At 34.1% G+C, this 12,062-nt stretch overlaps 1 protein-coding gene across 1 annotated transcript; it reads right to left on the bottom strand.

Annotated features, from left to right (window-relative positions):
- Nucleotides 1-2,724: 2,724 nt before the first annotated feature.
- LOC139857606 (uncharacterized) lies at nt 2,725-6,235 on the bottom strand. Its single transcript, XM_071846421.1, has 10 exons — nt 6,058-6,235; nt 5,823-5,952; nt 5,055-5,193; nt 4,763-4,975; nt 4,509-4,647; nt 4,017-4,167; nt 3,816-3,925; nt 3,647-3,744; nt 3,183-3,252; nt 2,725-3,036 (listed from the first exon to the last, which is right to left on the bottom strand). Exons 1-10 carry the CDS (start codon nt 6,148-6,150, stop codon nt 2,947-2,949), a joined length of 1,233 nt encoding a protein of 410 aa, XP_071702522.1. The 5' UTR covers nt 6,151-6,235; the 3' UTR covers nt 2,725-2,946.
- Nucleotides 6,236-12,062: the final 5,827 nt, after the last annotated feature.

Below are 12,062 nucleotides of genomic sequence, written 5' to 3' on the forward strand. Positions count from 1 at the left end.
TCAACTCTTCCGGCTAAAGTTGATACTTTAATCTGGTCGTTAGGTAGGTTACCTCTTCGGCTTAACTTGTCCATCTTAGGACTTGAGATGATGTCCATTCAATGTGCGATTTGTTCCCAAACTATTGAGTCGTTGTAGCATCTCTTCTTCTCGTGTCAAGTTGCGTCGGAGCTATATATGGAATCGTGTTCTTTTCTGGATCGATTTGCAGATGCCTCGTTTTAATTTCTTCATGGGATTAGTTTTTTCAATGGTGGGTTTCATGAAATTTCTACAAAGGTGTATAATGATAAGCTAATGTCTATTATGGCGGTGATGGTATGAATCTTATGACGATTTCGGAACTGCGCGTTTTTTATGTTCTATCTTTAAAAGCTTGTAATTAGTTTAATTTCATTCGTTTTTATTCTTATTTCTAGCTTAGATATATAGAAGTAAATGTTGTATCTAGTTAGAATGAGTGGCTTGTTAAATTTTGTAATTCTCTTCTAGCAGTTTGCTAGAAAGTTTTTGTTCAATATATAACTGGCAGTTGTAAAATATAAACAACTAATGGGTCAGTATCAATGGGGAAGTAACCAATTGGGGGAAAGCGGGGGAAGCAAAAAAAAAATTTTCTTTTTTTTTGGAATTTTTTTCCGGCATCAAGATCACACGAAAATATGAACATTTAGAAGAGACACTTCGTGATGAATGTTATTATTTAGGCTGGAAAACGATCGACAAAAATAACATTCAAGATAATATTGTTCGTGGAGAATATGAACGTTTTTTTTTCATGTTTTGTGAAGTAAATTTTAGCCCGATTTAGAGTTTAGGGTTTAGGGTTTGGTGTTTTGGGTTTATTCCATAAACCCAAAACACCAAACCCTAAACCCTAAACTATAAACTGTTCGTGTTAAAAACTCAATCTAAATCCTAAATTTAAACCCTAAATCTAAACCCTAAACCCTAAATTTCTAAACTCTAATATCTAAACCCTATAAACCCTAATACCTAAACCCCAATAGCTAAAACCTCAACATACGCTCGAAAAACACGATAATTGTTATATATTATTTCTTCGAGCGTTTTTCCGCCAAAATAAAAACATTTATCACAAAGTGTCTCTACTAAATGTTCATATTTTCATCTCATCTATAATGTTCGTAAACAAAGTTTTTTCAAAAAACGAAAAAAAAAAATTAATTTGCTTCCCCCTGCTTCCCCCTGCTTCCCCCGATTGGTTACTTCCCTCTTGATCCTACCACAACAACTAATAGCATGTGAAAAAATTAGATTGGATACTTAATTTTTCACCTAATCTTAAAATCAAAATCACATGCCCCTCACTCTGAAGTAGCTCATATTCAGAATCCTAATTACTTTATCCATTACAAGTCAAATAATCACATTAGAATTCATTACTTTTGTCTAGTAAAGTTCAAATCTTTTTGACTATATTGCCAATCACTTTGACCAAGGGTCAAATAACTTTCATGGTTATTTTGAAATTCCTAAAGCGTAAGTAATAACCAATGGTACATATTAAAGAAACTAGATCAAGTAAAGTACAAAAGGTTGATACAAAATAAATACGAAACTCTTAAACTAATGCTATAGTGAAACAAACTATTTGATTTTCTGAAATACGGTTATCAATTCTTTCTATATCGAGTTGTTATTTGAAAGAAAAACTATCAACAGTAATAATTTTGTAAAATTCATCATTTCATTTTAAGCCACCTCGGCCTTAATAAACTTCTACCATTGTTTACATAGAAAATGTAAACAAATACCCAAGTATTTTAATAAGATCTAACAGACTCAATGTGTTGTTAATAAGACCTAACAGAAATTTCTTGTTCAACGATGAGACTGCTTGTGATGATATCAGAATACCAAACACAAAGTTATCTTGTGGTTTCACGGATAATAATCATATATATAATTATATGATAAAAAGAAATAATAAAGCAACACTATATATCCCAATTTAATAGTTTCATCAAAGAGATATATAAATAAACGCACGAACTAGTTCTGTCTTTTTATAATCAATAAATATGAAATATGATTGATGATTGATTTTTTGCTTTATAAGAGACCCACGGATATTTGGGCTTTATTAAAAGTCAACTTGGTTGGAGAATAAAAGGCCCAGAGATATGGTCTACAGATCGAGTTTTGTGCTTCAAAGTCACTTTGCATCGTTGTCACACTACCATTTACCAATAAGCCCACTAATTCTTAACTTTATTTTATTTTTTGATTTTTTTTATTGAAGAAGAACATGGCATCAATCATCAATCATAATCAATATCATAACTCAACATTACTAAAGTAAAAATATTGTTTTATAAAGAACTTGGATGGATCTATGAAGGACCTTGTTTATTATTCTTATAGTGTCCCATCATTGGATATGTACTAATGTACTTATCCTTAGCCAAGTTGCATTTCCAGCAATTTCAACTTTTTTCACTCGATATTCGTTAACTTAGTTACATCTTTACATTCTTTAAGCACGATTGAAACAATTTGCAAGTTACATTACCGAGCCTACTAGTCGAACAGAAAGTATCAAGCATTGTTATCTTCAGGCTAAACTTCCGTAAGAGCTCTTTCGCTTATTTCCATTTTTGTCAACAAGCAATAAATCATTGCAAAACAAGCTACCAAAAGTCCTCGCTTATTTTTTGTTGATAAAAGGTTTTACTGAAATGAGATTATAAGCATATAGAAAGTAAAAAAATAATCTTTGATTGCTAAATTCCTCATAAAATAGTACAGGATTCAAACGGAAGAAAGTTAAATTTAGGACTCAAATGACTAGCTGCAAATAAAACTTCCAAATTGTGTGTGATTTAACCCTTCAACTAATAGCAACAAAAACAAAACCAACTGTGCGCACCACTGTTACTGAACTTGCCGACGAATATGATGGTTGACAAAACTGACCAAAATCTAACGTATCGCCAAACCTTGAATTGCCTGTGTTCCTTCTTCAGTGACCTTATTTGCTTGAATGGTTGTTATTACATTTGCTATGTTACCCTGTAAATAAAGAGATCATATATCATACAACATATATATACATATACATATACATATACATAAAAATAAGAAAACGTTGCTTATTACTAGGTGTTACAAGTAGTTACAAGAGAATGACAAATATTGTAAAAAAAAATTATGTTTACCCTCCAAGTTGCCAGCTTTTCTCGTAAACCGTGCCACTGATGTGGCCCAAAAACACGCTCAATGCGGTGACTGCACAAAAGGTAAGATAGTATCAGTAACTACTAAGCAACCAAAATAAAGGTGGCAAATTAATTTACTTCATCGATGAGTCGATCCAAGTTATGTTTTATTTCGACATGTTTACACAGGTAAACATTAGCTAAAGATGAATGGGTCAAATGAATCATGTGTAGCCAAAAACAGCTTTTAAATCATCAGTGTATTATAAAGTTTACATTCTTATTAACATTATATGTTTCTCATAATCATTATTAACGAAATAGTTAATATAATAGATTAGAAAAACTTAAGATAAAACTGTTTTGGTTCATCACATGTTTTGTCCCGTTATTGAGCCTTTTTTGAAAACCCGAGATAGAAACAACTAACCAGAACCCAAGTAAAGTTACTAGTTACTACACACCTCACTTTAATGACTTGATTCATTTGGTCGACTTTGCAATCGATCAGTTTAGCACTGATAGCCTTTACCACCCAAGGTTCCACCTCGTCAGCCTCTATCTGCAAAAAACGCCACAACGAAACATTTAACAAGAGGAAAAGATAGGGGTATATGAGTAATTTTACTTTACCTGAAGAGTGTCCTTAATCAATGAATATGGTATTTGACCAGATTCATTTGAGGCAAGATCCACCAACGACATCAACCTCATCTTTGTTATACAATCTTCATGTACAACACCTACACGAAAAAGAATACATCGATAAAAATTTAGAACATTGGAACATATATCAAAAACCGATATTCATATGTAATGATTGTTGAAAATTACCATAGTTTTTTAGTAATGCAGAATTTTCTGAGTAGAAACTTAAGTAAGTGTCAAGCTTCTGAGTTTGAAATATCTTCAAGAGCTGATACACTAATGCATACTTGGTGTCATTCTCCAATTGTGCTACAGCGGGTAAATCAAGCAAATCGATCTGCAAATTTTTTTTAACGAGGTGATTAACTTCATTTAATGATTTGAGAAAGAATCAGTAAACCAAGTTCACCCAAAAGTACATTGCCACCACGAAACAAAAAAGCACATTACTATGTAACTTGCTTCTTCTAGCAATAATTGGCATGCATGTAACTAGAACAAAAAATCTTGCATAGAAAACTAAAGCAACTTGAGTTTCATATTTCCAATAGCCTTTTTAGTACTTAATCTGTGCATTGATCAAGAAATGTAATCCATGATACACAAGGAAGTGCTTTAATGAAGTCTTAAATAACTATATTACAACCTGGTGTTCAATTCAGTTGAAATCAAGAATACCTGAAACATGTCCGATGCTTTGACAAATTCAATAATGGTGTTCGCAGCTTCTTCCTTAGCCTCCTCCATAACAACTGCATCCTCACCCGAAAATGTTGCCAGATACTTTGTTAAGAACTTAAGGGTTTCCTTAGGAGTGCTGAATCATCAATGAGGAAAACAAGATATATTGTGTTATTGAATAAATTAATTAGAATACTAGAGCTAAAAAGGCCAGAAAAATTATTAAAAATTCGTATGTGTATCGATGATACCTTTTATGTTCCTTCAATATATTAGAGATGGCCAAGAAAAGATCTCTTTGATCCTGCACTCCCAGATCCCATTCTTTCAAGAGACTATCAATCTTTTTAAAAGATGGTATAACATGTTCAATGACCTTTCCACCCAACGCTAGTTTAAGGGCACTCATGTAAACATAGAACCGACAGTAAGGGTTCTCCAAAAGGTTGTACAGATTGAAAAGGCTGAAAAAAAAAAAAACATAACATGAGCCGAGGTTTCATATGCTAATGGTTATGGCTTATGACAACGTCTGAAACTTACATTTTCAATCGTAGTGCTGGCTTATCATTAGGTTGTTGCACAATTTTTGTGGATAAAAGCTTTACCATCTCTAGCACTTCATCTAGGCTTTCAGGTTTCTTGACAAGATTGCAGATAACAGTGTAGATACACTCAAGATCTAAGGTAAAGAAAAATAAATGCCAATACAGAATTTTGTTAGTATATAAAAATAGATACTCCGATATATAATAAATGAAAACAACTAAATAAAATGTATATGTCACTACGCTATGAAATTTAAAACAAACCACAACCTAATTTAACTACCTAAAAGCAGACACGTATCAAAATACCACACTGAAATACATCAAACTTTAACGGTATTGCAGTATGATGACTTAAACCAGTATTCATGTATTTTTCTTTAATGATATACAAGTATACAACACCGGAATCCACAATCAGAGCAGAGCGCATACAAAAAATAATCTCAGGACAGCCATTTAACAATCTCATTTTCCATTAATCTTAAGTACAGCATACGTACCAATTATCATACATCGAATTGCAAAGTATGCAAATAGGATCAAAATTATCAATACGTTTTGTTCGATCTTACCCTAACATCAAAAAGGTAGTTAAAAACAAATGTTTCCCTGGTGCAGAGTGAAATTCATATAATACGCTTTAGCTATTTCAACAGAAACAGCCAATCTAATAACATAAAACGCAAACATATATATATATATATATATATATATATATATATATATATATATATATACATACATACAAGTATATAACTACCTTTATCTGAAGCTTTAGAAAAAACTAAATCAGCAGAAGTAATCATAAGAGAAGCCAAATCCAACCATCTTCCACCAATTACACATTCCTGAGCTTCTAAGCATAAGCTAGTCACTTGTGGTTCAGCAACCTAAGCGCCCCAAATTTTTAACAATTGAATTAAAAAATTAACAAATAATAAAAAAATAAAAAAAAAAAAGATACAAATAGGAACTGAAATTATTAAGGTTGTTACCCCAGGACCGGCTTCAGCCCAGGACATATCAGCAGTGAAACGAACGACGGTGAGAACGGGGTCTTCTTCGGATGTAGGTACGAGCGTCGTCATTCTGGCAGCAGTTATGGCGGCGGCGGCGAAAATACTACGTCGACCGTGAACTCGCTCGATGCTTTTGGGGGAGCAGATAGCAGCTATTGGGGACAAACGAAGAAAAACCCTAGATGAGAGATTACTGGTGATTAAAGAGTAAATACATAAACCGTCCCTGTGGTGTGTACTAATTACAAAATGGTCCCTATAGTTTTTATTTATTTATTAATATATTTTGCATTTCTGGCCAACAATCGGACTTTCTTCGTGAAACATCAGTGTCGTAAACGACGTACGTTGCGATGACTAGCCCGTCTCGACCCCGTCATTTCGTATAATAAGTCAGTCAACGGTCAAAAGTTAGGTCAAATGTGGGAAATGTCGGGTCAACGCCGGTTGAATCAATCAAAATTAACGTAGTTTATTGTTACTCAGCAGCAAAACATTCAATGCATTGAATGTTTTTATTTTTTTCTTCAAGCGTTTTTCCACCAAAATAATGATATTCATCACAAATTGTCTTTTTTAAATGTTCATATTTTCATCTAATCTATAATGTTCGTGAACAAAGTTTTTTCAAAAAATGAAAAAAAAAATTACTTAAAAAGTGTTTCCCTCTTGATTATGACCCTTATATATATATATATATATATATATATATATATATATATATATATATATATATATATATATATATATATATATATATATATATATATATATATATATATATATATATATATTACATTAAATTTTATAATGGGTATTGTAAAAATATTTAAAAAAAAAGTGAAAGATAAATAAAATATTTATTGAAAATATATTGTATATATAGATGATGTTGTATCATATTTCTCTTTCGATATATTTTTAATTATACTAAAACCCATGCACATTTTACTGTTCACATCAGTATTTATGTCTTTCTCCCTTACAAGCCACTACTAAAACCCATGCACATTTTACCGTTCACATCAGTATTTATGTCTTTCTCCCTTACAAGCCACTTTCATCTTTTTACTTGCAACATTTATTAATCACCATTTTTACCTCAGTGCACCTTCTACCATCACAACCACTATAAAGGTGCCACCAACACCAACACCACCACTCCACCGCCACCAACCACCTGTTGCCTCCACCATCATTCACCCAACACCGCCACAATCAGCCTCCTGCAACAGCCTCTGTCACACACCATTCACCACCAATTTTTAACCATCACCATCATCGTGAACAACTTCCAACCACCACCATATTTGATCTTAAAAATAAACAAAAAACACCATTAATCAATTCCACCCACCACCAACCACTCATCAATCATCAGCTACCATCTACTCTATTTGAAATAAAGAAAAAAAAAACGAAACAGATGTAACAAGGATTTTCAAAGTAATACAAACGGATCTACCTTAAAATCGCAACTACCACCTTCAACCAGCCGCCACAACCTCCGATAGTTGAGTTGTGTGCCACCACTACCACCGGTTAGATTCAAAATAATCAAATTCATACTTTTTGTAAGATCTAAAAGGGTACTTTAGATCCGACAGCAAGCGTCGATTTATTAGCGTCTTGACTGCCGTTTAGAGCCTAAATTGAATTTCAGGCATGATTTAAAATCCATGGAAATTTGACTTTACCATTTTAATGGCGTCTCAATTTTATTTTTATTTTTAATTTTATTTTACTTTTTTAAAAATAAATTTTTTCTATTTATTGGCCGGAGGTCCACTCGGAAGCAATCTCTTTATCCGCCGAATAGAGAGAGAGATGACTTTATCTACTTTTGAGAGTGTTTCACTTTGGGTGGAGAAATGACTTGTCTTTATTCTCGGATAGGGGAAGGATTGTCTGTAACATCCCGCCTTTTTCCGTTTACTTTCCGTTTATTTATTTAAAGTCCGTTATATAATTATAACATCTTCCATTAAAACGCGTTTTAAAATATCTCGTTTAGGTAATTCACGCACCCGCTTTAAACCCGAGGGACCAAAGTTGCCAAGGGGCTTAACTAGTTGACTAGGTCAACTAGTCAAACCCTACTTACCACCACACATTCATTCATCACCTCCCATCTCATTTACTACTTCCATTTTTGCTCTCATTTCACCCAATTCAAAGAATCAGTAACATCACCATCAGCCCGTAGTATGATATTGTCCGCTTTGGACACAAGCCGATCACCGACGGGCTACCCGCGCACGAGTACAATCCCGGATCGCACTTCTACCTCACGGATTTGCTTCTCGGATAAACACCCTCAAAACGCGTCATGTCAGAGTGCGCAGCACAACTGGTATGATACTGTCCGCTCTGGGCCACAGGCCGATCACCGACAGGCCAACTTGCCCCGGATCGCACCTACCCGCACGGATTTAAACGCGTCTTACCAGAAGAGGTATCCACACCCTTATAAGGAATGCTTTGTTTTCCTCTCCCACCGATGTGGGACGAGTCTGTTACAACTCTCCCCCTCTTCGGGACACTGCATCCCCGCAGTGCACATCGATGCGAGCCCCAGCTCTGATACCATAAGTAACATCACCATCAGCCCGTAGTATGATATTGTCCGCTTTGGACATAAGCCGATCACCGACGGGCTACCCGCGCACGAGTACAACCCCGGATCGCACTTCTACCTCACGGATTTGCTTCTCGGGTAAACACCCTCAAAACGCGTCATGTCAGAGTGCGCAGCACAACTGGTATGATACTGTCCGCTCTGGGCCACAGGCCGATCACCGACAGGCCAACTTGCCCCGGATCGCACCTACCCGCACGGATTTAAACGCGTCTTACCAGAAGAGGTATCCACACCCTTATAAGGAGTGCTTTGTTTTCCTCTCCCACCGATGTGGGACGAGTCTGTTACAGAATCATCATCCATTTTAAATCTAGCAAGTGTTCTTCAAAACAAATTGCATATTTGGAATCCTTGCAACTTTCTCTTCGATTCCAAACCGATTTCATCTATTTTGGGTAACTTTCTAAAATCACTAGATTCTTTGTTCTTGATGTTTTTAACTTATAAAAGTGTTAATTAGTGTCTATGGCTCAAGTCTAACATGAATATATGATTTATATGCTTGTTCTTGTCATTTTGATGTAACTAGCTTAAACTTGAAATGGGTGTGTTTGATTTTGAGATTTGGTTGCTTAAATATTGTTAGATGTTAAAAGTGCATATATTAAATGTGTTACTAGCATCACTAGCTTCAATTTGATATGTAGGTTGACATGGAAAAGCTTTATAAACATAATTGTTAAATTTGTGACTTTGAGTTAGGGTTTGATAGAAGTAAAATGGATTTTTGATGCATTAAATGCTTTGCAATGTGATTTGTAAGTGTTTAGTGGTATTATATGCATAATTACCTATAAAACGGCGTATTATATTTATGCATTTAATTCCCGAATCATAAATGTGCATTTATGAACTTGAAAGCATTTATGGTGGGCATTTAATGAGCTTTCAACTTGGATTTGTTTATTGTAAATGACGTTTTTGATTGATAAAATGTGTTTAGTTGTGTTTCTCGTTAAATTACCTTTCCAACGATGTATGGCATGCGTTTTGAATGTTTTCGGTCCATGTGTTATGTTAAATTGAGTTTTGGTTCGAGACTTAACAAAATGCTGCACTTTTTCCAGGAACGCGCGCCGCGCACCCTTTCGCGCGCCGCGCAAATGTGAAGTTTCAAATGCTTAACCCCTGAGATATTACCTGACCTGGTTCCACGCCTAAATGCGCGCCGCGCACTCCTGCGCGCACCGCGCATATCTCCAGGCCAAATTTCTTTGTTGTTTTATCATTCACAAACTTTTTCCCGATTAACCGCAACTCCGATTAACATGAAATTTGGATAGCTTGCTCACATATGACTTCTCATCATGGGAAAATTTTCGGATACCCGACCCGACCCCGTTGACTTTGACTTTGGCCAAGTTTGACTTTTAGTCAAACCTAACCAAATACGTATGCAATCGTTCTAACTTGCTTTTATACTTGTATCTTGCATGAAATTTGACAACGTGATTCACATGCTATATAATTGAGTCGTAACGAACCATAGGACTAATTGAACAACTTTGACCAACCGTGTTTACCATTATTGATACAACTGTGACGACCCGGAAATTTCCGATCAAATTTAAACATAATCTTTATATGGTTTCGACACGATAAGTAAAGTCTGTAAAGTTGAGTCTCAAAAAGTTTGAACTGTTTCATATATTCAATTGACATTCGACTGCTCTCAACGATTCACGAAAAATAAATTGCAAATAGATACATATATATATATATATATATATATATATATATATATATATATATATATATATATATATATATATATATATATATATATATATGAATATTACTTGTAAATATATAAGATTATATTTTAAATTTATTATTTAGATATATACATTTAATATATTTATTTATGTAATAAAACCTGTTACTAAAATGTATTTATATATATACATATAGTATATTGAAAATAAAGGATTTCGAGCTTAAATAGTAAACGATTGTAACACTTGGTTATCATTTCGTTAGTGTTCATATATATCTAATACATATTTATGAAGATATAAAATAAAAATTAGTCCGTAAATAGATTACGAAGATTATAGGTTTGACAGAAATATTTTTACCTTTTTAGTTTAAATTTTAATACTCCATACATATCACTTTGAACTTAAAACAAATATTAGGCGAATCTTTTTGATCAGGTTTTACACAGTTAATGACCAAAATAAATAAATGTATTTAAATTAAAAATATGGGATTTTTCGGAAACGTTTATGTGTAAACTGTTTAGCAAAGGAACACGATATATTACTCGAGCTAAAAGTGTCGACAAATAATAGTTAACTACCCGTGATAATCTGCATTATGAATCATATTGGTGTGAATTTGAATTATTTAACAAGGCTCACTGTTTATGATTGATACTTTATTTAACTTTATATATATATTTATATACTAACATATGCATACATTCAAAGAACGAAGATATAGATATATCACCACAATTACCTATCCACTAAACTCTTTTCTTTCTTCTTCCCTTTTTATCGACAACCACTTCAACAAGACCACCGGATCTCACCAACCACACTTGATTCTTGTTTTATGTTTTCATGTTAAACCACTTCAATCACCACTAATTCTTCTTCTTTCTTACTACGTGACCGCCATCAAACTACCACCATCTCATTTTATTTTCGTTTTACAGTATCACCGAGCCAACACCATTAATCTGATTAAACTACTACATAATCCTTTTGCTCAATGAAACAATAACTAACTATTAATCGCCGCTACATGTATTTATATTTTTCTGTTTAAACAGCTTCCAAACACCACCAATTTGAACCCCTCACCCCATCAACAACCTGCGTGCAAACTGCTGCTGTGCAGCTTCTGTTTTCTGTTTCAAGTACCATCACCACCACCATCGTATAATGTATTTTCTTCCTGCTTCTTGTTCGTTTTCCATTCTGGATACTAAACCAAAACAGCCACCACTCCTATTACTACTCGACCTAAACTATAAAACCACCACAAACCCAAATCCATCACCACCTTGAACCCATCACCTTAAACATGATATCATCATCAAGCTACTGCAGCCACTAGGCTACTATTTCTATTCAGTTGCGAAACCACAGTCACATCATCTCTTTCTCTGACTATATATACATAACTGCATATAACCACCTTCACCACCAATGACAACCCCCACCTAAGCAACGTTTCTGTTTCTTGTTTATGTCGAACGCCACTCAAACACCTCCAAAACACCACTACAAAACCCTCCCATCCTTCTTGCTTCTGCTCAGCTACTAATTCTGTTTAAATTCGACAATCATCACAAACCCATTTATTATTTTTTTATTTTTTCCTGTCGCTG

This window comes from Rutidosis leptorrhynchoides, chromosome 7 (genome assembly GCF_046630445.1).
Source record: "Rutidosis leptorrhynchoides isolate AG116_Rl617_1_P2 chromosome 7, CSIRO_AGI_Rlap_v1, whole genome shotgun sequence".
NCBI classification, from domain to species: domain Eukaryota; kingdom Viridiplantae; phylum Streptophyta; class Magnoliopsida; order Asterales; family Asteraceae; genus Rutidosis; species Rutidosis leptorrhynchoides.

Excerpts from the sequence above, each read along its gene's own strand:
- LOC139857606 (XM_071846421.1), bottom strand. The coding sequence starts at position 6,150 with ATGACGACGCTCGTACCTACATCCGAAGAAGACCCCGTTCTCACCGTC. Across the intron at positions 4,168-4,508 it reads AAGCATCGGACATGTTTCAG|ATCGATTTGCTTGATTTACC; the intron begins GTATTCTTGATT and ends AAAAATTTGCAG. Across the intron at positions 3,037-3,182 it reads AAAAGCTGGCAACTTGGAGG|GGTAACATAGCAAATGTAAT; the intron begins GTAAACATAATT and ends CTTTATTTACAG.